Source organism: Micropterus salmoides, unplaced genomic scaffold, assembly GCF_014851395.1.
Source record: "Micropterus salmoides isolate LMB-PRFRI ecotype aquatic unplaced genomic scaffold, ASM1485139v1 Ms_hic_scaffold_5, whole genome shotgun sequence".
Classification (NCBI taxonomy): Eukaryota; Metazoa; Chordata; class Actinopteri; order Centrarchiformes; family Centrarchidae; genus Micropterus; species Micropterus salmoides.
In genome coordinates, this window is record NW_024044237.1 from 30,828,940 (window position 1) to 30,851,016 (window position 22,077).

At 38.6% G+C, this 22,077-nt stretch overlaps 2 protein-coding genes across 2 annotated transcripts; one reads left to right on the forward strand and one right to left on the reverse strand.

Moving 5' to 3' along the window:
- The first annotated feature begins 1,584 nt into the window (after window positions 1-1,584).
- fgf2 (fibroblast growth factor 2) lies at window positions 1,585-12,388 on the forward strand. Its single transcript, XM_038699977.1, has 3 exons — window positions 1,585-2,133; window positions 5,533-5,636; window positions 9,387-12,388. The coding sequence occupies exons 1-3, from the start codon at window positions 1,956-1,958 to the stop codon at window positions 9,570-9,572; spliced, it is 468 nt and encodes a 155-aa protein (XP_038555905.1). The 5' UTR covers window positions 1,585-1,955; the 3' UTR covers window positions 9,573-12,388.
- On the reverse strand, window positions 10,445-21,594 carry nudt6 (nudix (nucleoside diphosphate linked moiety X)-type motif 6). The gene is made up of 5 exons (XM_038699976.1): window positions 21,266-21,594; window positions 19,892-20,095; window positions 15,620-15,675; window positions 11,663-11,717; window positions 10,445-11,274 (listed from the first exon to the last, which is right to left on the reverse strand). The coding sequence occupies exons 1-5, from the start codon at window positions 21,516-21,518 to the stop codon at window positions 10,892-10,894; spliced, it is 951 nt and encodes a 316-aa protein (XP_038555904.1). The 5' UTR covers window positions 21,519-21,594; the 3' UTR covers window positions 10,445-10,891.
- Window positions 21,595-22,077: the final 483 nt, after the last annotated feature.

Sequence of the window (22,077 nt, forward strand, 5' to 3'; positions counted from 1 at the left end):
TCTTATTTCATAATTGCTAGTTGACAGGGTGGACTGTTAATTTTTCACTGTGTCACTATATTCAAGGTAAGATCTCAGTAAAATTTGAGAGGGGAAAGAGGGGAAAAAGCAACTGAAGCAATTTGAAGTTTGCTTAGGCATTCATTACATTTACATCGGTTTGTTAATGGAAAAATAAAAAAATGTTGATTTTTTTTAATTATCTATTTTGTTTTTATTTTTTAAGTGTGATTTATACTGGTATTCATAAACCTGCAAATGTAAGAGGTTTTAAAATAAAGCCAGGTGCCATATGTCACTAAAATTTATTTTTAGAAAAAAAAACACTGGCAAACCATAAATCTTGTTTTATGTTCCCCAGACAATGCCACATACCGTTGTGTTATTTACTGTATGATGTTGACCAATATGAGAAAACGTCAAATATGCTGGAATGATCATGGTTACCATGTGTAGCTTTGTGCTATAGTAGCCTATATATACTGTTGGTCTAACCACTCCATTTAACCAGGGTTGACATGCAGCAAAGTTGGCTGTTGGAGCTACAAGTGTTATGCATCAATTGAACATTCATGTAATTGAAGCCCACTTACACACCATTGTTTTCTTCATATTTCATACAAAATTGAGATTGAGAATCACATAATCAGAAACATGCATACTTGTGTCAATATCAGTCTATCAATATACTTGCTTTGGGATGGGAAATATGACAAAAAAAATACATGTGTGTTCAGCAAACCCAGTCTGCGTAAATATTGAATTGAAATGTATTTTTGGGAAGGTTCTTGAACCATCTGAACCCTTCTTGCGGTTGGGCTATTTTGACAACTTACAACTGTTCAATTCTCCAGCCTTAGTCACTTGAAAGGCCTGGTTGATGTTTCACTGACCAGTTTGACCAGGGGGGTGGTGGTCACCAATGTGACGTCAACCAAGAGCACAGCTGACTTCCTACTGATCCAGCACAAGTTTCAGATGTGGTTAGAATTACCCAGAAGCCCAGACCCATGAGAGCCTATTCTGACAAATGGATGGCCTTGTCAGTCCTAAAATCAAAAAGGAAAGAAATACTTCACAGACCCATCACCGATTCTCTACGCTGGTTCTGAGAAAATTGAGAATAGCAATTAAAATCACTCATTCGTAACATAGGCTTTTTCATCCAAGCCTGCTGGCATCTCTACTTCACATTGTTGTTTTTGTACCTATGAATAGCACTGAGTGATTCATTAAAAAGCTGGCTGTGCTCGTACTCTTTTTACGTCTCTCTTGCTCTTGAACAGACTGGATGAATAAAAACACTGGTCCTGTTCACGTGCTTGCCACAGCTCTTGGCGCCCTAAAGGGTCTCAGTGACACAGTCCAAGTTGCACGTCCCCCTCTTTGCCCTCCTCTCCTTTCTCAACGTCTGCTGGGTTGGTTGGTTAAATCGGTGAGCATTAGTGGGCGTGAGCATGTGTGTATGTGTGTGTGTGTTGGTGCTCCTAGGGCGCATGCGAACTGAGGCCCAAAGGGGAAAGCCTTCCACACAGATCTAAGCCAGCTGCCCTGTTTTAAACACTTCATTGCAAGAAGAGGGGAAGAGAGGGGGGATCTGCATGCATCCCCCATACCAGTGTGCTCAAAGTACACTGGCAAAGCAGATGCCAGCTCTGCAAACAACAGCCGAGCAGCTACAAATGGTAGTTTTAGACGCTTGCTGTTAGGTAGAATCATTTAGGAGTTGTCCTGCCTCAGATTCTTAGGACTCAAAGGGCACTTGCTGCCCTGAGAGGGGGTGTTCAAGCAAACTGACCTCTGGGGTTAAGCAGAATCAGTTTGTGTGAAGCTCTGTGGAGGAGGGGAGGAGGGAACAGGCAACAGTTAGTGGGAGGTGGGAGGCCAGAGTGGGGCTCCTGCACTGCTCAAGAAGGAAACGAAGCAGTCGCCGGGAAGCGTGGAAAGAGGAGGAGATGGCCACAGGAGAAATCACAACACTTCCCTCCACACCTGACGATGGCGGCAGCGGCGGATTTCCTCCTGGGAGCTTCAAGGATCCCAAAAGGCTGTACTGTAAAAACGGGGGCTTCTTTTTGAGGATAAAGTCTGACGGGGGAGTGGATGGAATCCGGGAGAAGAACGACCCCCACAGTAAGTACTTCCAGTCCCCTTTTAATTTGCTTTGCACATCACACAAAGCTTCTTTATGTTCTTTTTAATATGTAACAGGGACATAAGTGTGAAGCAAAAGCAATCGTGGAGGAACAATGTTAATTTCCCAGCTTACTGTGGTTCATTCTCCATTTGCAATCTCTAAAATGTGCGTAGGTCTGCTTCTGGAAAGTATAACAACGGTAGTTTAAGAGAAGTACACCTCAAATTTTCTTAATCGAAGGGAACTTTGATGGAATATGTGTGATGTTTTTAGTAAATAACCATGCTGAGTCACAGCCATTCACACTGCTCACTGTGTGGTTTACGTCACACAGGACAGCACAACATGGAGTTAACCGCCAGAATAAGTGAATTCCTGATTTAGAGGTGACTGTCAGGAGATCAATGAACTTCTGCCAGTACTAGATCTAAAAATGATGCTATTACTATAGTGTATATTTTCGTCACTCATCTCTACCACCAGTCAATCAGTATTTATATAGAAAGTGAGAGGAGTTTTGGCTTTTCCAAAGTTCCTCTTAAAGTTAGCAACTATTAAAGTGGAAACTGTTATACCCCTCAGTGCCTCTGTATCACTTATTACTTATAAGTGCGTGTCCTAAGTTGTGTAAGTAAGTGGGAGGGGAGGAAGGGGGAACATTTTTTCCGAGGAAAACACGTTTGTAGAGGCAAGTGTATTGCCCAAGATACAGGGTGACATTTCAAGCAGGTGCGTGCAAACACATACTGATGTGGAACAAGTTCAAGGAGAGAGGAACTATTTTTTGAATAATTCAATTATCTTCAATTACATTCAGTTAGATTTATTGCAAAATAAACCAGGAGAGTTACCTTTTTTGAGATGATAGTTGCTTATTTTGTTTGCATTAAAAATACTTCCAGTTATTCTAGTTATCATACAGTCTGTATTATGGGTTTGGTAAGGAATATATACACAATGAGTCATAAAACAGGAATCAGTATTAATCATTTAACTTTTTACCGTGATGGTTTCTTACATTTAATGTGACCTGAGCTGTGCTTCATCAATGGTCCTTTTGTTAAGGCTGCAAAACTCCTGCCAACATTTTAGACAACCAAACATACCTGCCAGTTCGAATTGGAACTGTTAATGAAAACCAATATATCCAAGGATCTTCAAGTGGGATTTTTTGTGAGAATGTAGATGGGACTCCAACACATTTGTATTCTTTGTATCTCACTCCCTAACCCAAAACTTTGTATCCAAATCTGACAAGAATATTGACCATATAGGTTTCCACAAATCATTTATTTTACATCACAGATGCAAGGACATTACAGATAGGACTACACACCACAGGCCCGAAGAACAGTTGAGGGAAAGTTTTCCTGTATTCACAATAGCTGAAATATAATTTGCCCAGTAAACATTGAACACACCACAGCACACTCAGACCAATTATACGTTTCTTTCAGGGAAGAACACTTCTTTGATCTGTGACGTGAATTAAACTTAACTGTAGACAGATGTGTGTCTGTCTGAAGTCTTACTGTAAATTACTTCTGAACAGCTCACATAATTTACCTTATGGAGCCCCTGCTCCCTTTTGTTTTGTTATTTTGTTTTTGGTTTGGTTTCATGCAAGGTATGCTGTGTTGGCAAGCAGCGTTGTCTCTACAAAAAAAAAGTGGGGCTTATTTTGTTACATCTGTGAAGAGGCTGTCACACAGCCAACAGGTACTGTGTGTTCAGATTGCTGTCAGCCACAGTGTGATGCTTCTGATTAGCGCCTGACCGGAGTTAGCTTATTCAATAGTGTTTCCTTCATTTACCAAATAGGGTGTGAGCCAATGTTAGCCTAAAAATGATGTGCCTGGAGGTGAAGGAATTTTGAGCTGATGGCTTTTGGGTTATACAAAGAGAATGAATATACTTTTTCCAAAAACATTTAAAGCTACATTAATCCATATTTTTTCATTAACTCTGCAGCTTTATGGATGTTTTACATGTGCTATATGGTTCACTCTCACTGCTCTCATCCATGTTGTGTTTTCAGCAAACAAACTCTGGTAAACAACAGGGGTGGGGTTAAATATCGATTCTAAGATGCAGCACGATTCACTCATGAAAGATGGAAAGATTATGTGTCAGTGCAGAAAAGTCATTAACCACTGTTGAGCTCTCATTACATTACGAGGCGGAGCTCTCAGGGTGGCTGCTAATATACCTGAGACTGCAGATCCCCAGTATAAATTCAACTCAGCAGTGATACATAAATAAACATTTCATTTACGACAGCATCACCCAAATGTGCCAATTAGCGGAACAAGACAAAAAGAGACTTATGGCATATGGTCAAAGTGCTTAAGCCCTGCTATAACGTGCTTTCACGTGTGCAGTTTAGTCAGTCCCTTGTGCCTGCCCTGTATAAAGAAGCACAAGCTGCAGATTATGAATTATCAACAGGTCAGAGTCTTATGATTGAGCATTACCAACTGACAATATGTCAGTATTTGAGTGCTTTAACTCTTCCAGTAAGAATTAAGGCCAATGACCCACCCTTGAATGTTTAATGTTTGCAAAAGAAAAGCATTACTGCATTTATACTCATAATTCAACTTGTCTAATTAAACTAAAAGATAATGGAAGTACAAATATGCTGTTTTAATAGTAGCAAATAGTCCCAAAGTGAGAAAAAAAAAAAAACATTTCTATGAATCAAGATCACATCATAGCTCACATCGTAGCTCCCTGAATCCGAATCGAAACGTGAGGTGTCTACAGATTCACCCACCACCCATCACCAAACGGCAGATAAAGTTAGTAGCTAGCAATTTTGGAAACTGAAGCATCCACTAGCTAAAGAGACAGATATTGTTCTCAGGAGATAGAGGAGACCAAAACATGTCACCTTTTGGTCTCCTCTACAAGATCTGTCAGGTTGTTTGTGTTGCGATGCCCCCTAGTGCCCTTCATTTGATTAATGCAGCTTTAAGTACCAATATATCTGAAAACATTTCCTCTTCCTGTTGTGTGTTATCTTCCCTCCAAAATTCAAATACTTAGCACGCAACATAATGCCCAACCATAAATGCCCTGTAGCAAGCAAGTAGTTATCACAGGCTGCTATTCTTTTTGACCATGATTGTCTCACTTGTTACTTGTTTACTACTTGAGTAATGACTTTATATTACAGAGTTAAAAGAGGTTGATGAGGCCCTAAAACATTGTACATTCGCATCTAAAGAGATGCTGGTGATTTAGTTATTTAATGCAGTTCTTAGGATTTTAATGCATCCTTTATCTTTTTTAAAAATAGATATATTAAACATGGCACTTAACATTCTACAAGCAAACACAAACAAATGATTTCTGTCCTTTATGTCCAAATAATCTTTTGTTTTTTTCCTCAGTAAAGCTTCAACTCCAGGCGACCTCAGTGGGGGAGGTTGTCATCAAAGGAGTTTGTGCTAACCGCTATCTGGCCATGAACAGAGACGGACGACTGTTTGGAGCGGTGAGTGAGTGGGATTATCAACTCTCTGTTAACTTTTTATTTTTTTTTTATTTAAAAGAGTTTTGAGATTACTGTAAATGCAAGTAATTGAAATCATCAATTAGAATTTCCTGAAAGAGTTCAAAGACTTATTCAGGGACTGTCCTTTCCACAAACATATATTAAACACCTACTGTAACTTTCTTCCGGTTGGCTAAAAGTAAATTTACCCTAATTCACTGCCAGAAGCAGCATTTAGGCTTTGTTGAAGATTTTTTATTTAGCATTAGCCATGATGTTTGAATATTCCATGTGCCTGGCTTCATAACTACTAAATACTAGGGTCATTTTTAAGATATTAAAGATGATAATGTTTCAGATGCTTATTTACTCTAGTAGGGTGCAGTCTTCTTGCTCAGCCTTGTTCACAAAACACACACACACAACCAGCCAAACGGTGTTGCTAACAGGCCGTGTAGGAGGCTCGGGTGAAGACTAAAATTAATTGCATAGTCGACAGAGGGACAATGGGGCCTTTATGGATTTTTAACAAAATGTTCCTTGCACCTGTACTCAGGCCTGATAAAATACAAGATTAGACACATAAATACAACGGGCCTTTGCAAGTGGCCTTCAACGCTGATGGCTCTGAAGGTCATCATATGATACAGTACCCAACACACAAACCTGTGCTTGGGTTGATGTTGATGTTAACTTTCTTTTGTCTTATGCACATACACTTTTTGGTAATATCAAGATGATGTTTTTTTATGATGTCACATTTGAGTCTTGTTTATTTAGAGGTGTTTTCTTTCTTCAGAAGTGTTTTAGGGTAGAATAAACTATTGTTTTAATATTGATTATGTGTGGATGTGGATGTGGAGGTGGAAAGATGGGTCTTGCCATATGACCCACTAGAGGAGGAGCGAGACAAGACATATCAACCAATGTAATATGGAGTTTGAGGAGTCTGCTCCGGGGACCAGCTCGGATACACGGATATTTGCCCCTGTTTGAAATTATCACTAAACTTGAGTTTTACTGGAGTCATTGTCTCATTGAAGATTACCATTACAACTAAAGGACCACAATTCATCTTTGTCTAAGTTACAGTTACATCCAAAGTGTGAGAGTGAGGGTCAGTTAGGCCTCTGGCCCGGTCGGAGGGTTTTTCCTCCCACAGCTTCAATATTTTGGAAACCAAATATTTACCAGCCACTCCACAAACAACCCTCCTCCAGTGAAGGGAAATTGATGGTCATTTGTCAGCATATAGAATAAAATGTTAGATTGGGCCTAGTCAAAATAATTCTGTTATAGATTAATGTGATTCAGTGAGAGAAGAAATTGTTTTCTATCTATGTGTAGTTACAGTTTGTTTTGACCATAATTTGGCTCCAACTGAGGCATCTCCCCCAACTCCAATCTGTCCAAACCATTTGTCTTTCTTTCCGTTCTTGAGTCTCGTCCTCAGTGTTAACACTGTCTCAGCCAAGCAGCTGTGGGCAACAAAATTATGACACGAGTCATGCTAACGCCGACACGAGTATTAAAATCCAAATCACATTATGTTACACTACTTGGGGGAAAAAAGGATATAGGATTTTCTCCAAGACTCTAAGCAAGTAGATGAATGATGTGACATCTAGTATTTGCAGGCTTCTATTATGAACTTTGTTTTTATCTCCGGGGATAGCCTGACATTAATGGGTGTGATGCGGAAGGTGGAGGATCGAGCAATACTTGGTCTGAGAGACAAAAGACAGGAAAACAAAGATATTTAAGGTGCTGCGTCCCACAGTTGATTGGTTCATAAAACATGGGAAGGCTGTTTATTGTCCAGACATGTTGAAATTTGTGAATGAGAATAGTTTTGAGAGCGTGAAAAAAAACCCATAAATGATTGTGAGGCTTGAAATTTATGAATGAATAGTGAGGAACAAATCCTCATCGCGCTGGGCACTAATCTAAAACAATTTTCCGAATGCTCAAGAGAAATAGCCAACACAAATTTGGCACTGCTGCTGGTCTGTTGTCACAGTGTTGTTGCTCACAACGGCACTGGAAGTGTGAAGCATTGGTGACTGATGTGGGTTGGTGGTTGTGAAAGCTTGTACACAGTCCATGTAATTGACAAAAAGCATTTCCTCCTAATGAGAAGCTACAGCAGCTGCCACCCATTGCGTCCCTCTGTTCTGCTTGTGTGTAGAAAACCATTAAAAACCCACAAGATATGTCAAGATAAGTCTCTTATTACCATTTGTTGACTGATATGAAGATTAACATTTGTTGTTGCCAAAGGAATTACAATTTTTCCCCTCTTGATATAATGTGTCTGGTGTGTGGTCTGTCATGTATCAGATCCTGACTGATATATTCTTGCCACTGACCACTAAGTCAGCATAGTCATTTGGTCTGCTGATAAGATCTGTACAAGGCTGGATTCATTTTCAATATTTATTCCACCCATATTCTTTACAAAATAATCTAATAATATATTTCATAAATATTAATTAAAATATTATTAATTAAAATATTATTTTCTTGTACTTTAGATAACAGAATAGATTTTTTTTTAAATCAAAGACTGGGACAATTAATTGGGAACCTTCTGCATATTGCATATCTAGCGATGTTAAGTCTTGTGCTAGCTTAAGTGATCGATGGTTTAGTAGTCCTCCAACTGCAACAAAATAAAAAATAACACCAAACATGAGCACCTCCACTGCTGTTATCCTTACTGTTGCACATTTTCAGTACTGAGGGAAGATGATTGTTGCACTGAACAAAGTAGCCCTGGGTGGTTGTTACAGCTGAAAGAAAATGTCTTCTGACTAATAGCTCCGTAGCCTTGCAGTCACAGTCGACTAAAAACAGAAACTAAAACAAAAGCCTCTTGTTGGACAGGGTGCAGGGCAGTTAACGCCCAGTGAGATTTTGGCCAGACGTTCAGTCATCAATGTTTTCTTTATGTTTTCTACAAAAGGACAATGTTGAAAGATGGGGCAGTGTGAGCACTAATAGATCGAGAGCTTGAGAACCAAATCATTTAGTTTGTATTTTTAGTGATCTTCATCTTTGGACCTTTTCACACCTTCTGATTTATAATCCTATCAATCCAAGTTTATTCAAAACATCTTGATCTGTTTAGTTTTTGGATTTATTCTCTGTTTAAATTCTTCAAATGTATCATGTTTAACACTTTAGCCCATTCACCTCCATGTTTAATGTTTAATCTTGATTCAAGGAAAATGAACACTCTTAATTCAAAATAAAAGTGTCATTTAATTTTGGGTGTTTAATGTGTAATTTATTGTCATAAAATGTCAGCATTACACATAGTCTCCATTTTCAACAACATATATTAATCAAATATTTGATGAGATTCCACTACGTAAGTAACTACATGTCCCTCAGGTTGACTTTATTCATAAATGATTATTAGAATTTTGGAAAGAAACACAGAGACTTTTATATTAAACGTACAAACTGAATGACCTAACTTCAGTTTCCATGTGTTGAAATACAGTAAATGAGGATGAAAGCACTACCATACAGGATATCCTACACCACATTACAGACTAGTTTCACGGTTTTCTTACATTTCTTCAGTTTGAAAGCTAAATGGGATGGCAGTGTGTGCCAACAGTTCTTTGTCCTGTGAGCAAAAGGTTGCAGATTTAATCCTCCCAGTAGCCATCTCTCCTGTTTAAATCTCCTTTAAACATCAAATTAAACATATCTGTTATTCCTCTGTGTCTTTCTCTCTAGAGACGAGCAACAGATGAATGCCACTTCTTAGAGAGGCTTGAGAGCAACAACTACAACACCTACCGCTCCAGGAAGTACCCAAACATGTACGTGGCACTGAAGCGGACTGGCCAGTACAAGTCTGGAAGCAAAACTGGACCGGGTCAAAAGGCCATTCTTTTTCTTCCAATGTCTGCCAAGTGCTGATCTGGGATCTGGTTGAGAAAAATTAACGTCTTAATGGCAGCAACAAAGAAGAAGATGTGACGGCAATGAAGACAAAGTGTTCCATCAACGTTGCCCAAAATAGCTGTGATGCTTTCTGACTTTTATATCCTTAAGAGTTATTTTTATCCTGAACATGTCTACTCTTATTCAGCTTCACTTTAAAACAGTGGCACACATTCAAACCTGGCTACTTCGCAGTAAAACCAGGCTTTTACTGTGGACCAACCAACTGCTACCCTAGTGCAAGTGGAGCCAGGTGCCTTGCTCAAGTGTACCCTTATAGTACAGCATTATTTGTTCATTGTACCTATACAGATCTTCCCTCTCTGGCTGAGAGGATTCAAAGTGGCAACCTTTTGTTCAGAAGTCTGCTTCCTACTGTTTAGCTTCAGAGTGTGTAAGTCTGAGTTTAGCTACAAGAGCATATAGAAGAATATTCTGTTTACCCTTTTTTATCTAGGATACATGTTTTAAACAAATTCACTAAAATCAAATTATTGTAAATTGAAGAGATGGGATTGAACTAAATAACTAAAAATCACACTAAAATCAAAACCCAAGCTTCTAGTTTTTTCCAAATTTTTCACACTACCCAGCATAGTGGCACACTTAATAGAACAAACAGGCCTCCTGAGTTTCAGCTTCATTTTCTGATAAAACTATATTCCCCTAAGTCCAAATGTTGCATGGCACTGGAAGTTATATAGCTTATAAATACAAAATTATTGCAGACAGGCAGTTAACTTGAAGAAAATGATAATTTTGACTTTTATGACCAGTCAGTAGGCTAATTTAACAAGGCAGCCAATTTTAATATAGCAACTACTAGCCACTAACGTTAGCTTCTGCCAGTACAGTATATGGTCTGCTGACACTGGTAGTTAGCCTATTGAAAATCTGAAATCTCAATACAGGTCACAAAATGACCTAGTCACAGTCACACCAAAAATACAGTAGAATTTATAACAGTACCTTCAAAAATTAAATCAGCTGCTTGCAGCCATAGCCCAACCGCGGTGGACTTCCAACATGGCTGCTAAAAATGTGTTAAATAAACTGTATAAAACTCTGAAGTCTCGCACGTACCACAGTGGCATAATTCTTTAAAAACCACAAAGTGAATGTTCTTGAGGTTCACAGCCTATTGCACCACATTTCTTTAACAGTAACAGTTAGTGTGTGAAACACACTGCAAACATAATTCAAGTCATAAATACACTTCAAATATGAGAAAAACTGACCATGTATCAACACAGCAAGCCATGATATGCTAACCCCATCAGGTTGATGATGGCTTGCTAGGATTTTAGTGTCGGAGAAAGCTGCCTGTGGTACAGCTGGTAAAACATCCCAGAGTAGACAGCAGGAAGCTCCTCCATGGTGAGGTCAATCTTGCGGAAGCCATGCTCCAGGCCGTGAAGGAGGAGCCTGGCTACGCGCGAGGTGATGGGCGTGGTGTCGTTGGTCTTGGCCAGCTCGGCGAGGTCCAGCCATTCGCAGCGCAGACACTCCTGAGTGCAGAAGTTGATGTCGTGGGTGAGCGGGATGAGTCGGCAGATGATGTACATGTCCGACATGCCAAAGGCGCCAGGGTGGTTGTGCTGCTGCCGGATGCTGAGCAGAGATCTAAACTCAGAGCGAACACCAGTTTCCTCATAGACTTCACGAACGGCAGTGGCACCTGAGAAAGATTCATTGTAATATAAATAAATGTAGGTGGAGTCATTTAATAGATCCTGACAAAAAGGAATATTTTTATGTTCCCTTGTCAGAGTCACCTTGCAGACGGAAGTTTGAGATGTGGGAAAAAAAGGGAAAATACATATATTTTTTGAAAAGACAAACAGTTGACGCTGCTTTTTGAGTTGGGTCATGTATAGAATATTAAAGCTGCTTTTAAAAATGAAATAAGGTGAATTTGGAGAAAAATAATTCTTTACGTACACATCATGTGCCTTATTTTGTACAGTTCAAATGAATGTATATGTATCATCTTTAAGTATAATAAATGGAAGGATTTAGCTAGGTGTACTGTATTTGTTTTTTTCTCTTTTGAGCGCGACACTCACCGATATTTTCTCCTGGATCAGACAAGCCACCGGGGAACTTCCAAGCATTTTTTGTCTGAAATACAAGAGCTAAAGTTAAAATTGATTTAATTAAAACAGCACTGCTCTAAATGTATCTTGGAGTCATTTCAACATATGTATACTTCAAAAAATGTTTTGAAACATAAAATCTGGCAATGCTGTCCTGTTTAAAGTAACTTTTGTCTTGCAAGTTCTTTAAATCAGTGGCACTATCTTACAGTATGGCAGTAGTTTTTTTTAACAGCAAGTTAGTAGTATATTATGTGTTCAAATGATTATTTTATGTATCTGAACTAATAATTATACAGGCAGAGAGATGTTTATTACTCTGACCTGAGCATCCTTTCATTTTATGTTGTATATTTAGTGCCTCACTCTTTTACATTTGATGTAGTGAAGTGTGTCTTCTAAAACTGTTTCACCACTTATCATTGATATTTAATAACAGTATGCTGCTAGTTAAATTATGATGTCAGTGTTGTATATATATATTTTTGTAGTTACTTAAAGAATATTGTATGCAGCGCTTTTTTTCAGAAATGCTATTTCATCTTAGATTTTTCGTGTTATGCAAATCCTCTCTGTGAGGAACACAAATGCACTACATCATTTATTTTCATGTATTGTCAACAAAATGCTATATTTTTGGAACTGCTTCTAATATGTGCTAGTAGGAAGAAATAAAGAGATTTTCTGTAACTCTAATCAGTGTGGGGTTTTTTTTGAGTAAAATGTCTCTTCCCCATAGGAGATGTCAGAGCTTAATGTGAAAATAAAAACATCAAAAACACTTGAAAAGGATGCCAAACATATGCAAAGTTTTGACACTAAATATTCTGGGAAATGATGTGTAAATATGAATGGACGATGGTTAAATGATAATCATACCCATTATATCTTTCAGCTCCCCCGATGGATGAAATTACCATCAGTCCACAGGGGATCTGTCAGATGTCTTTGTTACTGATGTAAGAGCAATAATGTCCTTGTTTCGTTTCAGGAAGTTCGTAACCCTTCATGAGCTCTGAACTGCCTCAGTCTGCCAGAGACGCTCTACTGCCAAGGGCCAGACTATTATAAAACCTATTTCCAGTAAACAACTTGATGGGGAGGAGGAGGAGGAGGAGGAGGAGAGGAAGAGATAAAACCCTCCCAACTCTTCCAGGCCACTAACTGCTTCCCTCTGCTTCTGTACAAAAGCCATCAAGATACATTATATGCTCTTAAAAGTCATGGCTGGGACACATGTTACATGTTGTGTGCAATGAAAGGCCAGCAAACAGGCCCACTTAAATTCTGTCAGTTATAATGTGAACTATATTTGTCATATGAACCAGATGTTACATTAACCATGTGTCCCTTCTCAGCTTATTACTACTTGAACTGCAGAGACTGAAGAGAAATAAGTGGAAAGACCACAAATTAAAGGGATTATTGCACATGACCTTACAAATGTAATGTCATAGAATGATTTAAATGATATGAATTCAGAAACGTTTATAATCTTTATGTGTGCTAGATTTGGTTTTAAGATGTCTTTGAGATTTCACCACCCCAATGTAAGAATGAAACCAAGGCTTCCTGCATGGCCTGATAACACTAGAAGAGAGTAAGATCTAAGATCTTGACCAACAATAGCGTGGGGGCAAATAATTGGTGTGATAAATCCTGTAGATAAATCACAATGCTGAGTCTTCAATCATAATAGTTTATGTTGTGTTATTGAGGCAGATATTTATTTTCTTTCCAGCAGAGATTTAAACTGACAGCCCTGACAATGAGTGATGGCACATGTGTTCAGACTCTTTTCTTTGATGCACAGTGTTGCAACTACAGATTATTTTAATTATCTATGAAGCTACACAATTTTTTGATTGTTTTTTTTATAAAGTGTCTCTAAACTTGATAGATTATGTAACAAACTATTAACTCCATTCAATTCAATTTTATTTATATAGCGCCAAATCACAACAACAGTTATCTCATAGCGCTCATAAAATAGGAGGTCTAGACCGTCCTCTGTGATATTATTTACAGAAACCCAATCAAATCTAAATTGTAATATTTCTTTGACTATTGACTAATCAATATGGGACTAATTATTTCTAAACTATTATTTTCATCTTAAGTTACACAGATATCAGAATCTGTCATACATGATTTTCTTGTTCGATACAATAAATTGCCAATGCAGTGAAACTATCAGTGGGAAAATGTTATGCATGGTAGTATACAACAAGGTGCTTGAGGTTTTAACCTTACAAATCACTGAAACCCTGTGCTAGTGTATTTTGCAATGGGACAGTTAAAATATTTTCAGTTAAATAGCTTTGTGTTAAGGGTTTATGTGTGAAGGCAGCTGATCCTGCAGTACTGCTGTGCATAAGATCTATACTGGTGTACATTGTATTACATGGGTACGCACAATGCCAGCACTTTCTGACCTAGGGTGCTTTTAAGTTTTTTGCAGCTTTAGCAGTAGTGTAGGGTGTGGTCACATGACAAAATATTATTTTGAGACTTTTATTAAGGACAGAAGCTGCAGCCTTCACTGCGACAATTTTGGCAATTTCTACTGTTTAGGTTATAAAAATGCACAGTTTGTTTGAAAGGGTCTTTACTTGTTGCCTCAATAATGTCAAGTGGAGTTGGCTGGTATCTTAAAACATAATTGTTTTCCAAACAGCAGCATTAGGGTCCAATCAGTTTTTTAAGTTGGCTGCAATCTTGTTTTGGCTCTGTGAGGATGCAAACAAATCTGTGTAGAAAAGGTTTTAAAAGGGGCCTGTTGTAAGTCAACCTCATAACAACTTGAGTACTACAGCAGGGCTCTGTGAGAGCTGTCAGACACACACGCACAAAGCTGTTTCAGTGCATTCAGCTCATGTAAACACCATGTTTGCTTCAGGTCAACTAATGTTGTGTAGAGCTATGTTAAGTGTGAGAGGATTTGAAGGTCTGAGAGGGTTTCCACCCACGTCTGGATCAACAGGGGCAACATATAACTCACTAAATAAACAAACTAATCACAGACATTTTTAGCAGCACCAAGATATCTGGTGTTGCATTAGCTCTTTTTGCCTTAACTACCTGCCAAAAATGATTTTTAATGAGAAATGTGTCATTCTGCCAACTTACTCTACTATATACAGTCAATGTGCACCATTTAAAATAGTTTTATTTCTATGCCACACATCTAATGTATATAATTTATTATATAATGTTTGATTTTGTTCAGACTAAGAACAAAAGGTGACTGAGCATTTGCTGTCAGGGCCCCCAGGCTCTGGACGACTTGCCTGAGGAAATTTGGCTGGCAGGGTCGGCTTCTTCTTTCAAATCTCTTTTAAAAACTTACTTTTACCGGAAAGCATATCCAGATTTTATCTGAGCTGCCACTCGTTTTACTATTCCTGCCCTTTGTTTGCTTGTCTTCTTACCTCCTACTGAACATATTTGTTATACTTTATTGTGATCCTTGTTCTTCTATTCTGTATTTTATCCCCCTGTATCTTTTACCCACGTGGTTATTTGTTTTTGTATTTTATGTGTGATTTGTTGTGAAGCACTTTGTACTTTGTTTGGTAAGTGCTATATAAATAAAGCTTATTATTATTATTATTATTATAACGTTATACAACCCTATGTTGTAAAATGAAATAAATCTACTTTGTACCTTGCATAGCTTGCTTTTTATATGGTGTATTACTGATCGAAAATATTAACTTAATTTTCATTCTTTATTTTTCTAGATTTTATTTTCTGAGGGAAGGAAGCACGTCTATTTGTTACAGCCAACACATGCAAACATTCACTAAATATAAAACTTTATACTTTAATTTATATCTTAATTTAATTAAATTAAGTGATATTAATCAATGTAATGGACTACAATTGGTTATAATTTATTTTCAAACATTAACGTGAGAAAGATACCTTGTTTCTGTCTTGGACAACAAGAACTTTTCCATTGGATTCATCAACAACTGCACCTGGGAAAAAAACAACAACCATCAAACATTTTGCAAGCACTTATGTCCACAGTATATATGTGCACATTTTGCAATGAGATAGCACTGAGATAGTTACTGTAAGAACAATTTAAGAACAAAAAGGGAGACCTGTCTAGCTCAAACTTATTATTAGATTCGACACACTAAATTCTCTCTGGGTTTGTCACTAAAAGTGGCACCTTTCACCCACAAGTAGTCATTGGTAAAAAATAGCCACTTTAACATCAGCACTATATTTAGAGTAAATATCGACAAACTTACTTACTTTTCTAAAAAATATGGACTACAAATTAAAAATAAAATCTGGGGAATAGTAAATGTGTGAACATGAACAGAGCATGTCGATGTCTGAACCTAGGTGGTTAAAATAAAATAGATTATGCGTAAAGGCAAAATTCTTTCATTTCCGGAGTCTAAACAAAGTACAAGTGACTCAGCTGTACTTGTGAATGATGTAGCCATCCCACTCACCATTTACATTTTTCTCTCCTGTTTGAGCAGTTTTTTTTCAGCAGGTAGTGACTAAGAGAGGCGGCTATGTGCCGCTGCTGACAGCTCGGGAGGAGGAGGAGTAGGGGGAGGAAAAACGGGCTACTTTCTTTTCCGGTAGCTCTGTCTGACCGACCGGGACACTCCTCCCTAAAATGAATGTCACAGATGTGTAAAGAGGGATGGGTCGTCTTTAAAGCCTGACTTGGACTTCCATGTGGAAACTGATGTCATCTCCAATCCCTGTGCCATATGGGGCTTTACAGGAGGAGGTCTGGTTGCTGCTAAGGGAGGCTATCATTATGTAGCCTTCATTCCAGGAAACAAAATGCTCACAAGGAGCAGGAGGGGGAAAAAGGGAATAGGAATTATGAGACAAAAAGCCCAGAAGCAATCATCAGAGGGGAATTGTGGGTTTTTGAAGTTAAAAAACTGTTAATCGTTGAGGTTAGAGTTGGTTTTCTGAACCACCAAAGTTTGATGTCTTCTCTTAATTCATATTTCATGTAGGCTTCTCCTCCTACTTTTCGGGTTTTAAAATATCTACTGAATATTATTAAGTCACAATGATTCTTACCCTTCAGTCCTGACTAGCTTTTAATGTTGCTAATGTAGAAATCTGATCGGTTCTGATTGACAGTCATTCTGAGCATTTACTTAACAATGCATCCGAATTTCATTACAGAATTCTAACTAGTATTGTGATGTCCAGGAACTTGATTTTTTTGGGTGGATAGCTTGAGATACTGCAGGACATACTTGTTCTCAGAATCCCACCTATACGTATTAAACAGTATTAATTATAGTGAACGACATTTTAATCACGTAAACATGGAGTCTATAATTCCTTGGAATTCCTTTGAGCTCTAAGTTCTTGACCCTGTCCTGAGAGGTCAGAGGTCAAGTGGAGCTAGCAGGATTTCAGTATCATACTAAAGGACACTTAAGCAGGACAGATGTTAACATCTGGGTGTGTTTAGCCCAGTTTGATTGGATAGAGTACAGTCTCTGTGACCAACACGTTTGGCCATTGTAGAGATTGGGAACATGAGCACTCCGCTGGACACAGTTAAGTTCAATGGTGCCAAACAAACATGTCATACAGCAATGGAGTGCATTATGACACATCATATCACATATATCACATGCAACAGCTGTAAGGAACACTACATTGATGAAACCCCCGACTAGAGACTGAGTGAATACCAGAAACAGACAACATCAGCTGTCTTTAAACACCAGACCAAAATGAGTCGACTGGAAAGGGGTCAAAGAGGTCATCGACCAGGAGTCAGTGGATGGCCGGAGGAACATCAAAGAGGAGGTTCAGAACCGACACCAAAGACCATCCTTGGACAGAGACAGAGGTCATGATCTTCCCCATAATAAGATCATCTGTTGTCACATCATTAAGGTCCATCTGCCAAAGAAAACCACCTGATTTTGTCAAACTACTCTTTCTGAGGTATAGAATGATCTTTCATTCTTAATTTTCAGACAGGTTCTTTCACCAACATCACCTCTGCTTCATTTCCACCAGTAAACCTGTATATGACTTATTGTTGGTTTGACCTCACTAAACACGTTACGTTCCACATCCCACTGTAAGCATACTGTAGCAGTACAACTCAACCTGCAGATTGAATATGCAACTTTGGGGAGTGGCGAAGTGTCCTTGGGCAAGATACTTAACCCCAAATTGCCCCTGTCTGAGCACTTAGGCTCAGTCTATGAATGTGTGTGATTGGTGAATTCGATGTAATGTTAAAGCGCTATGCGCTGCAATGTGATAGTTTTAAATGTTACTGGGCTAACTTTTAAGTCTCTGGGTTTAACAGTCAATGGGGATCACGTTGACCTCAAAATACCCACTTTTGAGTTCATGTTGGACAGTTTAAAACCCTTCTGTGGATCATATTTCCATTCCCTAATCCATTCCATTGCAAATCTGTTTCTAGCATCTGTTGTGTCCACTGCCTCTAAACTGATGGTAGTGAATACCATGTTAAGCTCAGTTTTAGACAATAAGAACCAAGTAGCAAAACACTGAAAATATTAGGCTAATGCAGGGTTGATTAAACTAAACTATACTGTAGTAAAGGTTAAAACCCTTGGATCTCTGTACACCAATGTAAAAACTAATTAATTATCAATGCATAATTACACTGTGATTGTGCATTATATGTTGTCTTTATCAAAATGATAAGCTGAGAGCAGCAAGCACCCAAGAGAACAGGTATTAGATCATCTAAATAGCTGCCTATTTCAGATTCCTAACCTTAGTTTCATCAGTGTTTGTGCATTCTGGCAACAAAAAGGGAGTTTCTGGGCCCCATTCCATTCTGAAGGATGCTCTGGACATGTTCTGACATGATTCAAGTGAATCCACTCTTTTGCAAAAAGTATAAACGACACACTGCCCTCTGCTGGACAATCAGAAAATGAGCACACAGAAGGTCAGCAACTCCTCCCTACATTTCTCCCTCTTATCCCCACATTCTCAGTCCTGTTGAGTAAATTTCCATTTACGCAAGTGAAATGGGCCAAAGTTGACAAATGCAACAGACAAACAACCTCTTTACAAAAGATACTAGATTTTTAACAAATAGACAGAGGGCCTCTTGTTAAGTTTAGTCAAATATTAAAACTTAAGCTATGATAATGATATAATCATTCATAGCTGTATACATGTATATATCCATGTCAGTTAACTGATGTTTTTTTTGGTTAAAACTAATGATTGTATGTAATCAAAATCCCCCAAATACTCAAAGAAAACCCCCAAACAATAAAAACAACAACAACAACAACAAAAAACAGAATAAATCAGCAAATCCTCACATTGGAGAGTCTGAAACCAGAGGATGTTTGGAGTTTTTGCTTTGAAAGGACGGATGATTAACGACTAATTTCTGAATTATCATCATTCTGTCACCTGGAATGGAAAACCAATTATTCTACTAATCTTTTCATCTCACTTGTGTTTTGACATTCGACTGAAATATTCCACTTAAATGTTTTGTCTATCAAATGCTATTTTGATTTAATTTTATTATGAAAAATGAAAACTATTCGAAGGCTAGTAAAGCTGTCATACCTGAAAGAGCTAAATCTGGCAACTCTGGCTGCTAAGTACTGTACATCACATCTTGGATTGCAATAACTGGTAAATCATCTGTAGCAGTTTTTCGCAGATGTTGAAGGACACGAAGGACAGGATGTTGTCTGTACTTCCTGAGAAGGCTGGGGTCCTTCAACATCTGCAAAAAACTGCTCCAGATGTTTTACCAGTCTTTGGTGGCCAATGTCCTCTTCTATGCTGTAGTTTGCTGGGGAGGAAGCAGCAAGAAGAGAGATACTGGTCGACTGGACAGACTGGTGAGGAGAGCTGGCTAAGTGGTGGGCTCAGAGCTGGACTCTCTGGTAGTGGCACAAAGAAGGACTTTGTGTCTATCTATAAGCTATACAATGAATGTTTGTGTGTACACTCGTGCAGGACATCCCTCTTCAGTAACTATACTGGTTTGACAAGATAATCTTAACTCATGGTCAACTTCATTGTTTTTCCCCAGAGCTTTCAACTGCATCTTACGGTCTTCATCAGATCCATGAAAGCTGAGCAAACTCTAATAAAGACTAGGAAGTGGACCTTTAGGTGAGATCACGACTATTTACAAAGCCAAGAACAAGGTTATCAAATCTCTACCTGCCACTCCAATTTGGTGAGTTGCAAACCCTGGCAGCCTGCTTTGCCCTTCTCCCAACCAGAGGGCCAACACAGCGTGGTCATCTTTGGCATGATGGAAGGTGAAGCCGTGAGCAGAGGCAGCGGCAGCGCATCGACTCAGCTGGATGGGTACTCGAAGCCACACTGCAACTTTCCCCTCTGCTCTCCACTGGAGCAAAGAATCTACGGATTGCACAAGTACAAAAGTTCACAAGGATCCACAAACTTTGTTTAAAAGTGTGTTATTAATGATGTTGCTGCTTTATTAAATAATAAACTGCAGAAAATATGATTGCTTTTCATGATTAATCTGTGGAAACAAGCAACAGAAACAAGTTGGTGGAAGTAGCCTGAAGGTTAAGGAAGGGCCCCCCTTTAAAGTGGAAGGTTGGAATCCCAGACTGATAGTCAGTTTATTGATTAGTCGTAATCAAAAATGCAGGCATTGAGCTGTTTCCACTTAGTCTAAACTAGGATTTGCTGCTTTTCTCTCTTTAATATTACTCTAAATTATATATCTTAAGGTTTTGAACTGGTCAAGCATTTTAATGACATCACCTTGGGCTCTGGGGAGGGCAATTTCACAAATGTCTTTCACAAATTTTACATTTTATTACTTAACAATTAAATGATTATTCAAAGAAACTGGTTGACAGATTACTCTGTGATAAAAAATAATAGTTAGTTGCTGATATAATTAATAAAAAAAACCTCTAATTTTAATGAATACCGTCATTTTACCTTTGATCAAGACACCAGATGTCTAATTTTCCTACATAGGGTGGCTCACTTCTATTTCTTTGTCAGTAAAATGAGATAAATACTTAAATGGTTGTAGGGTAGTGATGAACATAACCGCTGGCCACAATATTTCATCACATGGTCCTTAGTCACTACAGGAGGTAATTAATATGTGGATTCAATTAACTGAATACATACTGCTGCAAATTTAAAAACAAATAAAAACGTTTTTGTGTGTTTTGTGTAAGGCTGCATGGCCACATAGACCAACAACTAGTGTCAAACAAACATGTACCTGCAGATACATGGGACAAAAACACTGACATCTGGCTTACATATTAAGGGGATGTTTGCATTTAGCAATACACAAACACTGGATGCCGAACCACGAGAAACGCTGGGAAACCCTGCAAGCAACTCGTCCATGCATTCATGCGCGTGCATCTCCAATGATCACATGTGTAACAGCTGACTTCACATTACAGATCCACTGTTCTAGTTAGTAGTTAGTGGTTGAGGCAGGTTAATGATTTGTGAGTTGATGAGAAGACCTGTGCGTTGTTTCAAGATCCTTTCGGTCTCACACACTCAGCAGCCATCAGGACAACACACCTTGCAGTAAACTGCTGAATGAGCTTTCGCTGATGTCCGCCGGTAAACCGGACTCAGCCAGGTTCACTGTCACTCCACCGAATCGGTCCACTTTTCCTGTCAAAGCACTTGTCCTCTCCACTCTGTCTAGTTGACAACGAGTTGCAGTGCACATAAACGCACGGACAGCTGAGCGTGCGGGACAAGAAGCTCGTCTGCTAAACCCTCCTCTTACCGAGGGTAAAAGCTTCAAAGCAAAAGCACAGACAGCCATGTTATTACGCTACTATTAACAACTGTTTAAACGTAATATTTGATCCATTTTCAACCGGCATATGCGTGCAGCGCAGTACAGTTACGTAAAGGTCCGCCCTGGAAGTTGCATAAACACCGTAATGCTCTGATAAAATCGCAAAAACAGTGTGGTCTCTTTTGGTATCGTACTACGACAAACTTCATTCACACATCTGACAATTAACCATTTCTAACCGGTTAAAAATAAATCGTAATACTGCTCATCTATGGTTCTCTTGCGCACTTTTTTCAAGCTGTCATCTGGTGCAACGAAGCTAAAAAAAAAATCAAAGTTTAGTAAAAGTTTAAAACAATTAAAAACGTTACTTGGCTTATGTGTGATAGTCTCAAGGTAGCGAGGCTGTTCCATAGTGGACCGTCACATATGCCGAATCTAAGATTGCAGTTTAATATTTATTGCCATACCTTTAATCATATTGAATGATGTACTTTAACGTCCTGGTAAAAAGAAAACCTAGAAGTGTATGATTTTTCTATGCAATTTTGCAAGATTTTTCTCGAAGCCAGATTAGTTTCAG